Source organism: Pseudorca crassidens, chromosome 4 (assembly GCF_039906515.1).
Source record: "Pseudorca crassidens isolate mPseCra1 chromosome 4, mPseCra1.hap1, whole genome shotgun sequence".
NCBI classification, from domain to species: domain Eukaryota; kingdom Metazoa; phylum Chordata; class Mammalia; order Artiodactyla; family Delphinidae; genus Pseudorca; species Pseudorca crassidens.
The window spans coordinates 109,910,128-109,932,306 of NC_090299.1; the positions used below are offsets into that span (position 1 = coordinate 109,910,128).

Below are 22,179 nucleotides of genomic sequence, written 5' to 3' on the forward strand. Positions count from 1 at the left end.
AAAATTTCCACAGATGTGTAGTGAATCAAACAAGTCATTTCATTCATGAAAAATGTGCACAATATGTAGGTTCCAAACATTCTGCATCAAATTCAAACAATTGATAACTATGTATCTTTGTGATTAAGAGCAAGACAATCTTGAGTTCACAGCTCTGGCATTAATCAGCTGTGTACTTAGGTAAATTACTTTATTCTCTGAATCTCAGAATTTGCATCTGTATAATGCCAGTAAAAATTCCTACCTCCTAGATTCCTAAAAAGATTCAATAAGATAATTTAACTAATGATCCTAACATAAAGCACTCAGTACGTGAAAAGAAGAATGTCCCACTACCATGGAATATACTAATGCCAGGAACTTCAATACTACAAGCAGTTATAAAACAATGGTCAGATGCCTCCAATAAAAAAATTTTAAAAATAATAATAACAACAACTAAAATAAAATGGTCAGAAGCTCTTAAGCAACATGTGATCTATTAGCTAACGGTAATATCTGTAGAGTTTACTGCTTTGTCATTAATATTTACCTGCAAGATTGTCAAGCATGAAGTTCAGTAGCTTTCGGGTTCCATCTGGGTCCTGGTATAAATTGAGAATATCCTGTGATAAAGGATTGCCTAAAGACAAAGAGAAAAATAAAATCTGTAAGAGTTACAATTGGAAGACAAAACAAATATACACTATAAAACAAAATACTAATTTTCTAAAGTGAATTTTACTGTACTTAATCTGTTACATAAATTTAAAGAAATCATAGGAACTAAATACTCTTTGTTGAGCAAGTCATAAAGAAAAACTTCAGAAGAATTATTTCTTTCCAGATTTCAGTTTATACTGTACACCTGTAATTTGGGTGTGTCAAATCACATATATACATACATACATACATACACACACACACACATACACATATTAATCTTGGTCAGTTCTGAAGTAATATCAAAACTTGGCACCCTTAAGTAACCCATAGGTTCTACATTTATCTTTGAAGATAATACTCTAACTGAAAGAAAAACAGCCTTGTATGAGAAAGAACGGGTGATATAAACGAGGGTCTTCCTAGTTAGAATATTTATACTACACATGGAGAAAAGGAAGGTATTTCAAGTGAAAAGAAAACCTATCATTACCAAGATGAGTTAATGAAATGTAGAGGGAAATAAGAATTTTTTTTATGACAGTGATCAGGGGTATCTGAATACTGAGAGTACAGATTTATCAAATTTCGAAAAAAAAACTACTGTTAACAGTCTATATATTCTCTTAAGAAATAAAGGCGGTATTTATTAAGACAAGCATGCAAAAATAGTCTAGCAAACAGATTTGAAAAAACAAAAATTGAAGACCTTTCTGAAATGAAGTTTATAACTATTAAAAAAAATCTTTGGAGGAAGACGGGAAGATGGCAGAAGAGTAAGACCTGGAGATCACCTTCCTCCCCACAGATACACCAGAAATACATCTACACGTGGAACAACTCCTACAGAACACCTACTGAACGCTGGCAGAAGTCCTCAGACCTCCCAAAAGGCAAGAAACCCCCCCCCCCACATACCTGGGTAGGGCAAAAGAAAAAAGAATAAACAAAGACAAAAGGATAGGGACGGGACCTGCACCAGTGGGAGGGAGCCATGAAGGAGGAAAGGTTTCCACACAGAAGGCCCTTCGCGGGCGGAGACTGCAGGTGGCGGAGGGGGGAAGCACAAAAACAGAGGTGCAGAGAGCAAAGCAGACAGATTCCCGCACAGAGTATCAGTGCCGACCGGAACTCACCAGCCCAGAGAGGCTTGTCTGCTCACCCGCCGTGGCGGGCGGGGATGCGAGCTGAGGCTCAGGCTTCGGTCGGAGCGCGGGGACAGGACTGGGGTTGGCGGCGTGAACATAGTCAGAAGGGGGTTAGTGCGCGACAGCTGGCTGGGAAGGAGTGTGGGAAAAGTCTGGACCTGCCAAAGAGGCAAGAGACTTTCTCTTCCCTCTCTGTTTCCTGGTGCACGAGGAGAGGGTATTAAGAGCACTGCTTAAAGGAGCTCCAGTGACGGGCGCAAGCCGCGGCTAACAGCGCGGACCCCAGAGACGGGCATGAGATCCTAAGGCTGCTGCTGCTGCCACCAAGAAGCCTGTGTGCGAGCACAGGTCACTGTCCACACCCCCCTTCCCGGAAGCCGGTGCAGCCCGCCACTGCCAGGGTCCCGTGATCCAGGGACAACTTCCCGGGGAGAATGCACAGCGCGCCTCAGGCTGGTGCAACGTCATGCTGGCTTCCGCCGCCGCAGGCTCGCGCCGCACGAAGTGCCCCTCCCTCCACCCCCCCACCGGCCTGAGTGAGCCAGAGCCACCGAAGCAGCTGCTCCTTTAACCCCGTCCTGTCTGAGCGAAGAACAGACGCCCTCTGGCAACCTACATGTAGAGGCGGGTCCAAATCCAAAGCTGAGACCATGGGAGCTGTGAGAACAAAGAAGAGAAAGGGAAATCTCTCCCAGCAGCCTCAGAAGCAGCGGATTAAAGCTCCACAATCAACTTGATGTGCCCTGCATCTGTGGAATGCGTGAATAGACAACAAATCATCCCAAATTGAGGAGGTGGACTTTGAGAGCAAGATTTATGATTTTTTCCCCTTTTCCTCATTTTGAAAGTGTGTATGTGTATGCTTCTGTGTCAGATTTTGTCTGTATAGCTTTGCTTCCACCATTTGTCCTAGGGTTCTATCCGTCTGTTTTTGTTTTTTCTTAATAATTATTTTTTATTTTAATACCTTTATTATATTTTATCTTACTGTATTTTACTTTATCTTTTTCTTTCTTTCCTTCCTTCCCTACTTTAGACAACAAATCATCACAAATTGAGGAGGTAGACTTTGAGAGCAAGATTTATGATTTTCTCCCCTTTTCCTCTTTTTGTGAGTGTGTATGTGTATGCTTCTGTGTGAGATTTTGTCTCTATAGCTTTGCTTCCACCATTTGTCCTAGGGTTCTATCCATCCGTTTTTTCTTTTTTGTTTTTTAATTTTTTTCTTAATAATTATTTTTTATTTTACTAACTTTACTATATTTTATCTTATTTTATTTTACTTTATCTTTCTTTCTTTCTTTCTTCTACTAATTCTATCTTTCTACTTTTTCTCCCTTTTATTCTGAGCCGTGTGGATGAAAGGCTCTTGGTGCTACAGCCAGGAGTCAGTGCTGTGCCTCTGAGGTGGGAGAGCCAACTTCAGGACACTGGTCCACAAGAGACCTCCCTGATCCACATAATATGAAATGACGAAAATCTCCCAGAGATCTCCATCTCAACACCAGCACCCAGCTTCACTCAACAACCAGCAAGCTACAGTGCTGGACACCCTATGCCAAACAACTAGCAAGACAGGAACACAACCCCACCCATAAGCAGAGAGGCTGCCTAAAATCATAATAAGGCCACAGACACCCCAAAACACACCACCAGACGTGGACCTGCCCACCAGAAAGACAAGATCCAGCCTCATCCACCTGAACACAGGCACTAGTCCCCTCCACCAGGAAGCCTACACAACCCACTGAACCAACCTTAGCCACTGGGGACAGACACCAAAAACAACAGGAACTACGAACCTGCAGCCTGCAAAAAGGAGACCCCAAACACAGTAAGATAAGCAAAATGAGAAGACAGAAAAACACACAGCAGATGAAGGAGCAAGATAAAAACCCACCAGACCTAACAAATGAAGAGGAAATAGGCAGTCTACCTGAAAAAGAATTCAGAATAATGATAGTAAAGATGATCCAAAAACTTGGAACTAGAATAGACAAAATGCAAGAAACATTTAACAAGGACCTAGAAGAACTAAAGATGAAACAAACAACAATGAAGAACACAATAAATGAAATTAAAAATACTCTAGATGGGATCAATAGCAGAATAACTGAGGCAGAAGAATGGATAAGTGACCTGGAAGATAAAATAGTGGGAATAACTACTGCAGAGCAGAATATAGAAAAACGAACGAAAAGAACTGAGGACAGTCTCGGAGATCTCTGGGACAACATTAAACGCACCAACATTCGAATTATAAGGTTTCTATAAGAAGAAGAGAAAAAGAAAGAGACTGAGAAAATATTTGAAGAGATTATAGTTGAAAACTTCCCTAATATGGGAAAGGAAATAGTTAAGTCCAGGAAGCACAGAGAGTTCCATACAGGATAAATCCAAGGAGAAATACGCCAAGACACATATTAATCAAACTGTAAAAAAGAAATACAAAGAAAACATATTAAAGCAGCAAGGGGAAAACAACAAATAACACATAAGGGAATCCCCATAAGGTTAACAGCTGATCTTTCAGCAGAAACTATGCAAGGCAGAAGGGACTGGAAGGACATATTTAAAGTGATGAAGGAGAAAAACCTGCAACCAAGGTTACTCTACCCAGCAAGAATCTCATTCAGATTTGATGGAGACATTAAAACCTTTACAGACAAGCAAAAGGTGAGAGAGTTCAGCACCACCAAACCAGCTTTACAACAAATGCTAAAGGAACTTCTCTAGGCAAGAAACACAAGAGAAGGAAAAGACCTACAATAATGAACCCAAAACAATTAAGAAAATGGGAATAGGAACATACATATCGATAATTACCTTAAATGTAAATGGACTAAATGCTCCCACCAAAAGACACAGATTGGCTGAATGGATACAAAAACAAGTCCCATATATATGCTGTCTAAAAGAGACCCACTTCAGACCTAGAGACACATACAGACTGAAAGTAAGGGGATGGAAAAAGATATTCCATGCAAATGGAAACCAAAAGAAAGCTGGAGTAGCAATTCTCATATCAGACAAATAGACTTTAAAATAAAGACTATTAGAAGAGACAAAGAAGGACACTACATAATGATCAAGGGATCGATCCAAGAAGAAGATATAACAATTGTAAATATTTATGCACCCAACATAGGAGCACCTCAATACATAAAGCAAATACCAACAGCCATAAAAGGGGAAAGTGACAGTAACACATTCATAGTAGGGGACTGTAAAATCCCACTTTCACCAATGGACAGATCATCCAAAATGAAAATAAATAAGGAAACACAAGCTTTACATGATACATTAAACAAGATGGACTTAATTGATATTTATAGGACATTCCATCCAAAAACAACAGAATACACTTTTTTCTCAGGTGCTCATGGAACATTCTCCAGGATACATCATATCTTGGGTCACAAATCAAGCCTTGGTAAATTTAAGAACATTGAAATTGTATCAAGTATCTTTTCCGACCACAACGCTATGAGACTAGATATCAATTACAGGAAAATATCTGTAAAAAATACAAACACATGGAGGCTAAACAATACACTACTTAATAACGAAGTGATCACTGAAGAAATCAAAGAGGAAATCAAAAAATACCTAGAAACAAATGACAATGCAGACATGACAACCCAAAATCTATGGGATGCAGCAAAAGCAGTTCTAAGAGGGAAGTTTATGGCAATACAATCCTACCTTAAGAAACAGGAAACATCTCGAAAAAACAACCTAACCTTGCACCTAAAGCAATTAGAGAAAGAAGAACAAAAAAACCCCAAAGTTAGCAGAAGGAAAGAAATCATAAAAATCAGATCAGAAATAAATGAAAAAGAAATGAAGGAAACAATAGCAAAGATCAATAAAACTAAAAGCTGGTTCTTTGAGAAGATAAACAAAATTGATAAACCATTAGCCAGACTCATCATGAAAAAAAGGGAGAAGACTCAAATCAATAGAATTAGAAATGAAAAAGGAGAAGTAACAACTGACACTACAGAAATACAAAAGATCATGAGAGATAACTACAAGTAATTCTTTGAAAATAAAATGGACAACCTGGAAGAAATGGACAAATTCTTAGAAATGCACAACCTGCCAAGACTGAATCAGGAAGAAATAGAAAATATGAACAGACCAATCACAAGCACTGAAATTGAAACTGTGATTAAAAATCTTCCAACAAACAAAAGCCCAGGACCAGATGGCTTCACAGGCGAATTGTATCAAACATTTAGAGAAGAGCTAACACGTATCCTTCTGAAACTCTTCAAATTCATTCTACGAGGCCACCATCACCTTGATTCCAAAACCAGGCAAGGATGTCACAAAGAAAGAAAACTACAGGCCAATATCACTAATGAACATAGATGCAAAAATCCTCATCAAAATACTAGCAAAAAGAATCCAACATCACATTAAAAGTTTCATACACCATGATCAAGTGGGGTTTATTCCAGGAATGCAAGGATTCTTCAATATACGCAAATCAATCAACGTGATACACCATATTAACAAATTGAAGGAGAAAAACCATATGATCATCTCAATAGATGCAGAGAAAGCTTTCAACAAAATTCAACACCCATTTATGATAAAAACCCTCCAGAAAGTAGGCATAGAGGGAACTTTCCTCAACATAATAAAAGCCATATATGACAAACCCACAGCCAACATAGTTTGCAATGGTGAAAAAGTGAAGGCATTTCTTCTAGGATCAGGAACAAGACAAGGTTTCCCACTCTCACCACTCTTATTCAACATAGTTTTGGAAGTTTTAGCCACAGCAATCAGAGAAGGAAAGGAAATAAAAGGAATCCAAATCAGAAAAGAAGAAGTAAAGCTGTCACTGTTTGCAGATGACATGATACTATACATAGAGAATCCTAAAGATGCTATCAGAAAACTACTAGAGCTAATCAATGAATTTGGTAAAGTTGCAGGATACAAAATTAATGCACAGAAATCTCCTGCATTCCTACACACTAATGATGAAAAATCTAACAGTGAAATTAAGGAAACACTCCCATTTACTATTGCAACAAAAAGAATAAAATACCTACGAATAAACCTACCTAGAGAGGCAAAAGACGTGTGTGTATGCAGAAAACTATAAGACAGTGATGAAAGAAATTAAAGGTGATAACGAACAGATGGAGAGATATACCATGTTCTTGGATTGGAACCATCAACATTGTGAAAATGACTATACTACCCAAAGCAATCTACAGATTCAGTGCAATCCCTGTCAAACTACCAATGTTCTAGTTTTTCACAGAACTAGAACAAAAAATTTCACAATTTGTATGGAAACACAAAAGATCCCGAATAGCCAAAGCAATCTTGAGAAAGAAAAACGGAGTTGGAGGAATCAGGCTCCTGGCTTCAGACTATACTACAAAGCTACAGTAATCAGGACAGTATGGTACTGGCACAAATATAGAAATATAGATCAATGGAAAAGGATAGAAAGCCCAGAGATAAACCCATGCACATATGGTCACCTTATTTTTGATAAAGGAGGCAAGAATATACAATGGAAAAAAGACAGCCTCTTCCGTATGTGGTGCTGGGAAAACTAGACAGCTACATGTAAAAGAATGAAATTAGAACACTCCCTAATACCATATACAAAAATAAACTCAAAATGGATTAAAGACCTAAATGTAAGGCCAGATACTATAGAACTCTTAGTGGAAAACATAGGCAGAATACTCTATGACATAAGTCACAGCAAGATCCTTTTTGACCCACCTCCTAGAGAGATGGAAATAAAAACAAAACTAAACAAATGGGACCTAATGAAACTTAAAAGCTTTTGCACAGCAAAGGAAACCATAAACAAGACCAAAAGAAAACCGTCAGAATGGGAGAAAATACTTGTAAATGAAGCAACTGAGAAAGGATTAATTTCCAAAATTTACAAGCAGCTCATGCAGCTCAATAACAAAAAAACAAACAACGCAATCCAAAAATGGGCAGAAGACCTAAATAGACATTTCCCCAAAGAAGATATACAGACTGCCAACAAACACATGAAAGAATGCTCAACATCATTAATCATTAGAGAAATGCAGATCAAAACTACAATGAGATATCATCTCATAGAAACAATAAATGCTGGAGAGGGTGTGGAGAAAAGGGATCACTCTTGCACTGCTGGTGGGAATGTGAATTAGTACAGCCACTATGGAGAACACTATGGAGGTTCCTTAAAAAACTAAAAATAGAACTACCATACGAACCAGCAATCCCACTACTGGGCATACACCCTGAGAAAACCGTAATTCAAAAAGAGTCATGTACCAAAATGTTCACTGCAGCTCTATTTACAATAGCCTGGAGATGGAAACAACCTAAGTGTCCATCATCAGATGAATGGATAAAGAAGATGTGGCACATATATACAATGGAATATTACTCAACCATAAAAAGAAATGAAATTGAGCTATTTGTAATGAGGTGGATAGACCTAGAGTCTGTCATACAGAGTGAAGTAAGTCAGAAAGAGAAAGACAAATACCGTATGCTAACACATATATATGGAATTTAAGAAAAAAATGTCATGAAGAACCTAGGGGTAAGACAGGAATAAAGACACAGACCTACTAGAGAATGGACTTGAGGATATGGGGAGGGGGAAGGGTAATCTGTGACAAAGTGAGAGAGAGGCATGGATATATATACACTACCAAACGTAAGGTAGATAGCTAGTGGGAAGCAGCCGCATAGCACAGGGAGATCAGCTCGGTGCTTTGTGACCGCCTGGACGGGTGGGAAAGGGAGGGTGGGAGGGAGGGAGACGCAAGAGGGAAGAGATAATGGGGACATATGTATATGTATAACTGATTCACTTTGTTATAAAGCAGAAACTAACACACCATTGTAAAGCAATTGTACTCCAACAAGATGTGAAAAAAAAGCTTTAATGCAACACACACCAATCAGAATAGCTAAAATTAAAATGCAATGACCAACGAAGTGGTTAGAAAGAATGTGAAGTACCTGGAACTCTCAGAAGTTGCTGATGAAAGTGTAAAATAGTACAACTATGGTGAAAATCTGGTTAGTAGCTTCCAACTGACTTGAAAGTGGGAAAAAGAAACTTCCTGGGTTGATGGAAATGTTCTACATCTTGAGTTAGGCAGTTACTTTTGTCAAAATTAGTCAAGCAGCATACTTAAGTATTTGGGTATTTTACTGTATGTAATAATAATTCAATAAAGTACTAGGGGAAAAAAACATGAGTGAGTTAGGCAGTAGATGACATACAGCTGAAAATAAAATAAGTGAACAGGAAAACTATATTCAAAGAAATTACCCAGAATGCATCACTGAGCATCCAGAAAATGTAAAATATGAGACAATAAAAATATGGGAGTTAGAACAAGAAATCTTAATATACGTTGAATTGGAGCTCTAGAAAGAGAGAACAGTACTTTGGTTTCTGGTCTGACGTGTAAAGAGACTGGAAGTTGTCACTGCCACCTCCGCAACTGAGGTCACAGGGCAAACTGCTGTCCTGAACACAAGCAGGGCCCCACACTTTGGTGCGTTTTACTCCCCAGGGTCCTACTGGGTTCTCACTATAAATACTGGAGAAAAATCCCCCTGTGCTTCTGTTAGGGGAGAGGGAAAGTAATGTTCTCCTTAACCAATTCTGCCCACAAGGGAAACCATTTTACCAGAGTACAACCAAGTGAGGTTTTACCAAAGCCTAACCAACCCAATATTTCTCTTATCCCACTCCAGCCCCCTCTAGTGTGTGGGGAGGGAGGATACCCAACTCAGACTCACCAAAAGACTGAGACCTAATCATAGGACTAGAGGACTCTTCCTCTCCTTCACACTTCATCACATCAATAGAGCTCCTATATAACAAAGGGTTAGAGGTCAAGAACTGCAAGCCTCAGACCCTAGCTAAAGAGTCTCTGGGAAAACCCAAGGATAACAGAGGCGACAAAAACAAGGATATGAGAGGAAATTTTAGACTCTGACACACAGATGGAATAAACAGTAAACACATTCCGACTCCCAGCCAGAAGGAGATTAGAGAGAGAGGAGAAATGAGAGAGGCAATATTCAAAAAGAAAAAGGCTGCAAACTTTCAAAAGCTAACTTTTTAAAAATTGAATAAACTGATACAAGAAGCACAACATATACAAAGAAGTTTACGAAAACTTTCACTTTACATTGTACTGCAAACTAGAGAATGCCAATGGCAAATACAAGACTTTAAAACCAGATAGGGAAAAAGGATCAATTACTTCTAAAGAAAAAAATATGAGAATGCCAACAAAATTCATTAACAACAGAATACAGTACAGTAACAATACAGTAGAATAATATCTCTAAAGAGTTGCAAGATGGTATTTGAGACTTTAATACTCCTCTACCAGGCACCAATATAAAAAGTAGACAGAAAATCAACAAAGATGAAGAAGACCCTAACAACACTGTTAAACAACTAACTGATATCCACATAATACTCTACTCAAAAACAGGAAGATATACATTCTTTTCAAATACACATGAATATTCACCAAGAGAGACCATACTTTGGGCCAGGAAACAAACTATAACATATTTAAATGAAATGAAATCACACAAAGCATACTATCCGACCATAACAAAACTAGAAATTGACAACAGACAGACATCTGGAAAATCCCCAAGTACTTTGATACAACTAAATCAGTGTTTAGAGGAAAATAGTATCAAACGCTTATATTAGAAAAATCTAAAATCAGTGACCTAACCTCCATATTAAGAATCTAAAAAATAGAAGAGCAAATACACCCCCAAAGAAACCAAAAGGAAGGAACTAATAAAGAGCCAAAATCTATAAAATCTAAAATAGGAAAACAACAGATTACTATTGAACCCAAAAGATGGTACTTTGAAAGAGGCAATAAAATTGACAAACCTCTCTTTGACCAGGACAAAAAGACACAAACTATAAACATAAAAAATGAAAGATGGAACAGCCCTTGATACATTAAAAGGATAGAGAATATTAAAAAATATTTATGTGCATAAATTCAACAACTTAGAAGAAATGAATAAGTTCCTTCTAAGACAGAAACTACCACACCTCAAAAAGAAATGGAGAACAGCAAAAATGGCAGAGAAGAACTCCAAAATTTTGCCCCTCCACAAAAGCAGTAACAAAACCCAAAAAAGCTAGCAAAAATTGCAGACTCAACTATGTCAGAACTCTGGAAATTAACTAAATGATTACGGCAACCCAGGGGGTATTTATTCAAGAAAAAAAGGACAGTGATTTGTCGAGTTTTAAACCTTCTCCTGGTCCCTCATTGCCAGGGCAGCTTGGCAGCCACTGGAGCAACCAAAACTGAGCTGGAGCACTCTCAAAGCCTCATTCACAAACACTAGTCATTATCTGACCTGTGGGTGGTTCCTCTACTCTTGCATAGCGTTAAAAGACTTCTTCCTGGAGGGGAAGGAGGAAACTATTACTGGAAAATGTTTTAAAGTTGTAGGTGTCCAAGGTCATGGAAACAGCTGGGGCAAACAACTGACTAACCAAAAAGCTTAAAAGGAAAAACTTGGGAATGAGATGTCACTACGTGGTCCAAAAAGCTCTGACATACGCCTGGGACTCTAGAAGGTCATATGGACATGGAGGCCTATGCACATGCTTAGGAAAGACCTAAAAATAGCCTAAGCTCTCACCTCTGTCTGACCTTGAGGTTTTGCAATGAAGGAAGTGAAGGACAAGGCGGAGTTATAAACTTCTTGACTGAGTAATGAAGGTGAGCCCCAAAACACACACAAAGCCTCTTGGCCAGGAGTGGGAGACTTACTGGTTACAGGCAGTTAAGGAAATCTCTGTCCAACCATTAGCTGACCATAAACTGAATAAAAAGGCTTCAATGGCCACACATGACAAAGCATACAAAATTTACAGAATTAGTTCTGAAAAGTCACTAAAGCAACAAACAACAAATAAAACAAGCAGCAACAACAGACAACCCTGGGAAGGGAAGAGAGTCTAATTCCAAAGTTGCTGCATTATTTTAAATGTCCAGTTCTTAACCAAAAAAACCCTATGAAACGTACAAAGAAACAAGAGAGTATGTCCCATACAAACGGAGAAGAGCCATCAATAAAAACTGTCCCTAAGAACAATAAAAACTGTACCCAAGGACTTAATAGAAAACACTTTGAAAATCCAGTATTTTAATATGCTTAAAGAGCTGAAGAAAACCATGTCTAAAGAATTAAAATGAAGTATGAGAATGATATCTCACCAAACAGAGAATATCAAAAAAGAAACCGAAATTATAAAAAGGAGCCAAATAGAAATTATAAAACAAAACAAAACAAAATCACTAGAAGGGCTCAATATCAGTATTGAACAGGTAGAAGAAAAGATCTGTGACCCTGAAGAGAGGTTAGTTGAAGTTACACAGCCTGAAGAAAAGAAAAAAGAATGAAGAAAAATTAACAGAGCTCAGAGATCTATCAGACAACAAGTGTACCAACATATGCAAAATGGGAGTCCCAGAAGAGGAGGAGAAAAAAGAACAGGAAAAAAATGTAAAGAAAAAATGGTCAAAAGATCCCAAATTTAATGGAAAGCATTAATAGAAGAAGCTCAATAAACTCCAAGTAAAATAAAATGTAAGTGAGATCTACTCCTGGACAAATTATAATAAAACTGTGCAAAGTCAAAGACAGAAAGAGAATCTTGAAAGCTCTAAGACAGAAGTGACTCATGGTATACAGACACTCAAAATAAGATTAACAGCTAGTTTCTCATCAGAAACCATGGAGGCCAAAAGGCAGTAGAATAACATATTCAAAGTACTGAAAGGGGAAAAAGAAACAAAAAACAAAAAAAACCAAAAACTATCAACCAAGAATTCTATATCCAGCAAAAATGTCCTTCAAAAATAAAGGGGATACTAAGACATTACCAAATAAACAAACAGAGTTTCTCACTAGCAGACCAACCCTGCAGGAAATACTAAAGAGATTCCTCTAGTTGAAATGAAAGGACACAGAACAGTAACTTGAATCCATATGAAAAATCAAGAGTACCAATAAAGGTACTTTACATAGCACATATAAAAGACAGTATAAATGTAATTTTTGTTTTTATTTTTTCTCCTGATATGAGATAACTGCATATAGCAATAATTATAAATCTATGTCGATGGGCACACAATGTAAAAAGATGATATTTGTAAAGATAACAGCATAAAAGAGAAGTGAATGGAGTTACAGGTGCAAAGTTCTTTTATATTATTGAAACTAAATTGCCATTGATCCAAATTAGATTGCTGTAAACTAAGATGTTAATTATAATCCTCAGGGTAACCACTAAGAAAATAACTCAAAATAACATAGTGAAAGAAACAAGGGAATTAAACTGTACACTGGAAAATATCCATTCAGCACAAGAGAAGGCATTAATTGAGGAACAGTGGAACAAAAAGGACACAACACATACAGAAAACAAATAGCAAAATGACTGACGTGAATCCTACTTTATCAGCAAATACATTAAATGTAAGTGGATTAAACTCTGATTAAAAAGCAGAGATTAGCAGAATGAATAATTAAACATGATTCATTATATGCTATCCAGAAGAGAGACACTATAGATCAAAGACATAAATAGATAGAAAGTAAAAGCACAGAAAAAGGTATGACATGCAAACAGTAACCAAGAGAGCTGAAGTAGCTACACTAAGACAGGGATAACCTCAATGTCTTATATCAATGAAAGAAACTGAATTAGTAGTTAAAAACTTTTCAACAAAGAAAATTTCAGGCCCATATAGTTTTACTGGAAAATACTACCAATAATATAAGAAAGAAATAATACAAATGGAAATGCTTCAAGAAAATAGAAGTGTTAGTAACACTTTCCAACTCATTTTACGAAGTCAGTAGTATCCTTATCAAGCTAGATAAAAACATTGTAAAAAAAAATACTACAGAATGCCTTACAATCATAAATGTATAAATCCTCAACAAAATACTAGCAAATTCAGTAATATATTAAAAACAAAATACATTATGGCTAAGTGGTATTTAAAATGGGAATAAAAGGTGAGTTCTACCTCTTGATAGAAGTCTGATTATTAATGAAAAACCACCAATGTAAATCAGCATATAAACAAGTAAAGAAGAAAAGTTATGATCATTTCAACAGTTGCACAGAAAGTATCTGACCAAATTCAACTTGCATCAATGACAAAAATCCTCAGCAAAAGTGAAGAAATAGAAGGAAAATTTATTTAACCTGAAAAAGCACCAAAAAACTTGCAGTTGATATAATTCATGGTGAAAGACTGAACACTTTCTCCCTAAAGTTAAGAACAGGGCAAGGACATGCACTGTCATCACTTCTATTTAATATTGTCCTTGCCAGTGTGATAAGGCAAAAAATAAGGAAAGGAAGAAATGAAAAGGTCTCTATTCACAGATTAAAAGGTTGTAAAAGTTCCTAGAAGTAATAAGTTTACAAATGTTGCAAGGGATAAGGTCAATATACTTTTAAATGAATTGTGTTTTAGTTCTATAAAATATCAATGAATAACTGGAAATTTTAAAAGTAGTATCATTTACAATAGCATCAAATATCAAATAAGTAGCAAATCCAGCAACAATATATAAATCTAGCAAAATATTTGCAAGATCTGCATGCTGAAAACTACAAAACATCAAAAAAAAAATAAAGACGACCTGCGTAAATAGAGAGGTACACTGTATTCACAGATTGGAAGACTCAGTATTAAGTCTCAAGATTAACAAAATGATTCTTCCTCCAAACTGATCTACATATTCAATACAATTCAAATAAAAAATCTAGCAGGATATTTTGCAAAAATCACAATCTGATTCTAAAACTTATATGGAAATGCAAAGCATTTAGAGGTGTCAACACAATTTTGAAAAATAACAACAGAGTTGGAGAACACATACTATATAATCTCAGGGCTTACCACAAAGCTGCAACAATCAAACATTTTGGTATTGGCATAGATCAGTGGACAGTTTATGTATCTAGCAGTAGACCCACCCACATAAATTTGGGTCTAATGAATTTTGACAAAGTTGCAAGAAAATCCACGTGGAAAGCATAATCTTTTCAACAAATAGTGCTTGGAATGACTGGATGTACATATGCAAAAGAACTAACTTTGTACCATATTTACAAAAACTAACTTAAAACAGACCACAGACCTATATGAAAAACCTAATTATAAAATTTCTAGAAGAAAACCTTCATGTACTTGGGTGAGGTAGATATATCTTAGATGTACTTGGGTGAGGTAAATACATCTTCGGTGTATTTGGTAAATACACCAAAGACATAATCCATAGATGAAAACGAGTGATAAATGGGACCGCATCAAAACGGAAAATTGCTCTTTAAAAGGCCCTGTAAAGAAAATAAACATACAAGCCACAGACTGGGAGAAAATATCTGCAAAACATACTTTAAAAAGGACTTGAATCCAAAACATATAATAAACTCTCAAAATCTCAGTAATTAGAAAAAAAGCAACTCAATAATAAAACTAGGCAAAAGATGTGAATAAATACTTCCTTCACCAACGAAGACATACAGATGGCAAATAAACACATGAAAAGTATAATTACTCATTAGAGAAATGACAAGCTAAACCACAATGATATTACATCCTACTAGAATGAAAAATTTAAAAAAAAAATTGATAATACCAAGAAGTACTGACAAGGACGCAGAGCCAACTAAAACTCTCTCATATTTTTGGCAGGAATACAAAATGATAAATCCACTATGTTGGATTATTAGACAAACAGTCTGGCAGTTTCTTATGAAGTCCAACATACACTTACCATACCACCTGGCAGTTCCAGTCCTAGGTATTTACCCAAGTAAAATATAACTTAGTTCACACAGAAATCTATACAAATGTTTACAGTGCCTTTATTCTTAATCACTCATAACCGGAAACAACCCAAATGTCCTTCAACTTGTGAACAGATAAAAATCGGTGGTATATCCACACAATCGGATACTACTTGGCAACAGAAATGAGCTACTGAAATACACAAGATGGATGAACCTCAAATACATTATGTTAAATGAAAGAATCCAGACTCAAAAGGCTACATACTATGTTTCTATATATGACATTCTGGAAAAGTAGTTGCCAAGGCCTAAGAATGGGACAAGGTGTTGACTTCAATGAACACAAATGAATTCTGGAGGGTGACAGAACAGTTCTATTTCTCAATTGTAGTGGTGGTTATGCAACTGCATACATCTGTCAACATTCACCAAATGTGAATGTCTGTCAACAAAGAGGTCAATTTTACTACATACATATAGTTCAGTAAAAAAAAGTTGCTAAAAATTTAATTTTTCAAAAATATATTCAAGGTATAATTTCAAGAGTGACCACTGAGAGTCCAGAAATAGAATGTACAAATCCCACACCAACAGAAGTATATAGATCAAGAAACAAACAAGGGGGGGAAAATCTGTTTTTAGAAAGGCAAAAAGAAAACAAAAAAATCACACAAAGAATGGAATCAAAAAGTAGGATGGCAACCAGACAAAAATATCAATAATTGCAATAGAGGTAAGGCAATTGGTCTGAACCCACATATTAAAATAAAGTCAGACTGGATTAAAAACAAAGACCAGTTATATACTTTTTGTAAGAGACACACCTAAGCATAAGTACACAGAAAGGCTGAAAGTAAACAAAGGAGAAAAGATGTATTATACAAACATTAACCAAAAGAAAACTTGCATAGCTATATGAGACAAAAAAGATCGTAAGATGAAAACCCTAACAGGAGGCTCATGACCTAATATCAGGTTCAATTTACCAGAAGGTATAGCAATATATAGGCATAGTTGGTATACCTAATAAAATAAACTCAAAGGCTATAAGCAAAAGCTGACTGGACTACATGGGGAAATGAACAAATTCAGCATTTAAATGGAAATTTTAGCATATATACCTTAATTATTAAAAGAGCAAACAGTCAAAAATTTATAAAGATACAGAAAATATGAGGAACACAGCTAACAAATTTGATCTAATGGAGAAACATATAGATCTGTACCTAACAATTAGAAAAACAATACTCTTTTCAGATGCAGTAAAACATTTATAAAAATTGATCACATACCAGCCCATAAAGCAGGAATCAACAAATGTAAAAGAACTTGTTCATACAGGTTACCCTAACAGCCTATAATGCAATTAAGTTTAAATTTAACAATAAAGAAAGGTAAATTTAAAATCACACGTGCATGGAAATTTTAAATAACTGATGAGTCAAAGAAGATATGATAACCTATATTAATAATACTTAGGCAAAAATGATGAGAATATTTCATATCAAAATCATGGGTTGCCAAATAAATTTATAGTCTTGCCAAAAAAATTTATGGCCTTAACTGCTTATATTTATTTGAAAATAAGGAAATCTAAATATGAATAAGCCATATATCCAACTTAAAAAGAGAAAAAAGGAAAAAAACTATAATAAATCCAAACAAAACAGAATAAAGAAAAACAAACAAACCAGTTTTTTAAAAATAAAAGCCAATACTGACTCACTGAAAAGAACATAACTGACAAATCTCTGGGGAGACTAAATCAGAAAAAAGATAGAAAGCACAAATAATCTTACTAATGAAGAAGGGGGTAATATAAACAAGAGTCTAAAAATATATCAAGAGAATATTATGAACGTTTTTATGCAAATTTGAAAACTTTAAAAAGCTGAAAAATTCCAATATTACAGATACAGTCCAAAAAAACTGACTCATCAGCAATTAGAAAGATTCAATGATTCTTATAACTACAAATACATTGAGGTGATAGTTCCACCAGGCAATGGTAGTTTTATAGTCTTGTTCCACCAAAATTTCAAGGAACAGATTAATTCAATATTATACAAACTCTTTGAGAAAACTGAGTAAGAACAGTAAGAACACATGTCTATCTTATTCATGAACATACATGAAAAATTCCTTTAAAAAGTTATTGTGAAAGGCAGTCCATCAGGGTCCCTGTGCTTCCCCCCTTCATTCTTTGTGAGTGCAACAGATTCTGAGACTTATCTGTCTCTTGATACTGAGCAGTTTCCATAGCTAGTTAAATAGGGAACTAAACAGGTCAAGGCAATCAGAGCAATACTTCCATATAACTCTTTGTACCCCTGGAGAATCAGGATTAGTTGTTTTGTTTTGGTTTTTTTGCAGCTAGCTACAATATTTGCTGCTTGCTTGAAAAGTGCTGCACCTTTGGACTTAGATTACTCAATTGCAATGCAAACTCTTTGTGTATACAGCATGTGTCTGGGTCCACCTTGTTGCTTGAGTGATAACGTTCTTTGTCTCTGACCCAAGAGTCTCATGTCTTCTACCATTATCCATGAAGCAATAATTGGCTAACTTATTAGCTTGTAATAGGGTAAAATCTCAGAGCCTTAACAGTTCTTGACAAACACTATCAAAATAAATCCAGCAGTGTATAAAAGCACCAAGTTGGGTTTACCTCAGGAATCCAAGTGTGGTTTAAAGGGGCAGGTTGGGGGGACGCTTACATATAATTTACCACTTCAATATATGAAATGAGAAAATAATGTAATCATCTCAATAGATGAAGAAAAGCATTTAATAAACTTCAGCACCCAAATAAGGATTAGCAAAGTAGAAATATAAGGAAACTTCTAGAACCTAAAAACTTTTTACCAAAAATATAGAGCAAATATTCTTAATGGAAAAATATTGGAAACATTTCCTTTAAAATTGTGATTAGAAGCATGCCCAGTATTAATGCTTCTATTAGATATTGTATTAAACACGCCAGTACATTACAATAAGGAAAAGAAATTATAAGAATTTGAAAGGAACAAAGTCTTTATCAGCAGATGAAATCATTATCTGCATACAATACCTAAAGAATTTGTAAACAAACTTTTAGGAAGAATTTAGCCAAGAAGGCTTACTATAAGATCTTTTTTCTTTTTAATGGTAATTCGTATACCCCAACAGCAAACAGGCAGAAAAAGCAACTTAAAAAAGACATGGTTTATAAGAGGAACAAAGAAACTTATAAAGTATCTAGAAACAAATCTACAAAAGATATGCCTGAACAGTGTGCAGAAAGTTATAAAATTTTATTCAAAGACATTAAATAAGATCTAAATAAATGGGGAGAATGCACAAATTCATGGATAGGAAGACTCAATGTAATTAACATGTCAATTTTTCTTAAATTGATCCAGACATTCAATGCAGTTCCAAAGTCCCAACAGCATTTTTTGTGAAACTTAACAAGCTGTTTCTTATGTATGAGGAAGATTCAAGGCACCCAAACTGCCAAGACATTGCAAAAGTAAAATGTAAAGAGACTTCCCAAAAGAGATATCAAATCTTAATATAAAGCCACAGTAACAATTATGACAATGTAGTAATCAGTGCAAGGTGAGACAAACTGACTGCTGGGTACAGAGAATGGAGATCCCAAAACAAGCCTACGACACATTGCTGATATATGAGAGAGGTGACTTTGCTGATCAGTGGGAAAAGGGAAAACTAGTCACTAAATGATGTTGAGACAACTGGTTATTCACAAGGAAAAGACAAAATGAGATCCCTCCCAAAATTAGACCTCTCATACCATATTAAAAAATCAACTCCAAATGAATGAAAGAATTAACTATGAAAAGCAAAACTTTACAACAACTTTTAAGAGATAATATAGAAAAACTATTTATGACTGGGGTAGGGCAGGATTTCTTTAATAAAACATAAGATGCACTAGTCACAAAAGAAAAGAATTTTAAATTCAACTACAATAAAAAAAAATCAAGGGCTTCCCTGGTGGCGCAGTTGTTGAGAGTCCACCTGCCGTTGCAGGGGACACGGGTTCGTGCCCCGGTCCGGGAAGATCCCACATGCCGTGGAGCAGCTGGGCCCGTAAGCCATGGCTGCTGAGCCTGCGCGTCCGGAGCCTGTGCTCCGCAACGGGAGAGGCCACAACAGTGAGAGGCCCGCGTACCGCAAAAAAAAAAAAAAAATCAAATCTATTCATTAAACAATACCAACAAAGAAAACAGAAAGAAAAGCCCGAGTGGAAGAAGACATTTACAATACAAAATAGACAAAAGTTAAAAATTCCAAGTGAAAATAAGCAAAAGATATCAATAGCAATTTCAGAGAAGAAACGTGGCCAATACATATATGAAAAGATTCTCAGTTTTATTATCAATTAGGAAAATGTAAATTAAGAGTAGGACTAGAAACTGTTTCACACTTAATAACTGGCAAAACTTTAAAAATCTGACAATACTAAGTAAGTGTTGGGAAGAAGACAGAAAAATGGCAACTGTTACTTTCGGGAGTATATTTTAGTATAGCTACTTTGTAAAATATTATGGCATTACCTAATAAACCTAAGAATGTATAAGCTTCTTTCTATAACCCAACAATTCCATTCCTAGGAACTCTATCAGGAGACATGTACAAGAATGTTCATGGCTACATTGCTTATAGTAGTCAAAAAAAGGTGGAAACAATCTAAATATCTATAGTAGAATGAATTACAGCATATTCATATAACAGAATACAACACAGCAATGAAACAGATTAACTACAATTACACGAATGCATAAATGTATGAATCGTAAATACATAAAGTCAAATAAAACCAAGTCACAGAAAATTACATTCAGTAGGATTCCATTTATATAAAGGTTAAAACACCCTTAACAGATACATATATAAGCTCAGTATCTGGCACATAGTATGTGCTCATCAATACCTGTTGGATGACCGAAAGAAAACTAACAGAATTTAGGACAGTAATAACCTCTGGGAGAAGTGATGAAGATGTAATCAAGAAAAGGCACACAGGAAACTTAAAAGATACAGGGGATCTACACCAACAAGGTTTGATTGTGCCTATTTCCCAATAATCTCACCTACAGTTAGTTTATCAAATTTTTGGAATTCATCCAATCTGATAGGTAAAAATTGAGTATAGTCTCAATTTGCATTGTTATTATTATATAATGTTGATCAACTTTCTAATTTTACAGCCATTTGTAAATCCTCTTATATGAATTATTAATATGCTCTCTAATAGACTGTCTTTTATTTACTGATTTCCAGAAGCTCATTATACAATACAGAAGAAAGTACTTTGCCTCCTATATGAGTGGCAATCGGATTTTTAAATGCATTTTTTAAAAAGGTACTGAGAACGTTAGATAATGGGTGTGTAGTTACTTATTTTATTTTCTTTAAAATGTTACTCTTTGTATATTATGATATATTTCATGAATTAAAAAGTTTACATAGTAAAAGAATCTTCAACTGCCATGGTTCATTTTATTTTAAGGGAGATAAGTAATTCTTAGAAGGAAGCTAGAAATCTTCACAATTATTGAAGTTCTAAAGTTTTTATTATTTGGGGACATCAATGTTTAATGCCTGAGGACAACTGTTTGGCCCATATGTCAGAGAAAGTATTGCTTTATACCTTAGGACATGAATTCTAAATTATTTAAAAATAACTATATGAGAATTGTTTTCACTTATACCTTTTCTTCCATAAAACTAATACAGTTTGGATTTTTCTTTTAAGTGACTTAAAAGAACATTTCCAACTTCCTGGACTGGCCATGTTTGTAGTTTTTAAATTGGCCTTCTTATTCTAACTCTTCAAATACCCTACCCACCACACATACTCCTCAAGTCTCAAAATAGCATTTCTAAAAATTAACTTGTTGAGCCAGGATGATCAAATTCATTATCAAAATTTCAGTATCTATGTTTCAGAGGAAGACAGGAAATGGAAGAAAGGCACTCCTTTTTCTGGTTTCAAGACAAAATGGAATCTTAGAGGCCATCCATTTTCATTGTTTCTTTTAAATATATCACAGTGCTATTTTAAGTGCTCCACTCTACTCCCTCCCCCCTTTTTTGGGCACAAAGTACCACTATGTGGTTATTAAAACTGATTAAGAAATTATTTCAAGTTTTACCTTCCTAAGAATATAAAGCTACCATTCATTAGGAACATTTTATTCCTTCAATTCCTTCATAAAATCAATCCTGTTTTTACCACCTTAAAGTTTTGAAAGATGGCAGGGAGGGCTCTGGCTTTCTTTCATTTCTAAAAGGTCTCTGCTCTTCTGTACTGATCACCTGAACACAAAATAGCACTGCCAGAAAAACAGATTCTCACAGAAGAGGAAAGCCTGCAGATAGGTATTTATATTGAATTTAAATTGAAGTTTAATGAAAAGGAATTTATCCATAGGCACGGACAAAGCTAAGTTACAGCTGGTAAAGCAGAGCTGGTGCCTGATTTGAAAGTCTAAAGTG

General features: G+C 35.6%; 1 protein-coding gene across 4 annotated transcripts in view; it reads right to left on the bottom strand.

Moving 5' to 3' along the window:
* The window catches only part of CNOT6L (CCR4-NOT transcription complex subunit 6 like), a 119,458-nt gene that overhangs the window by 42,540 nt on the left and 54,739 nt on the right, over positions 1–22,179 (bottom strand). For all 4 annotated transcript variants that reach the window (XM_067736336.1, XM_067736335.1, XM_067736334.1 and 1 more), the window contains one exon: positions 533–622. In XM_067736336.1, coding sequence (XP_067592437.1) covers positions 533–622 — 90 coding nt within the window. The remainder of the gene's footprint in view (positions 1–532; positions 623–22,179) is intronic.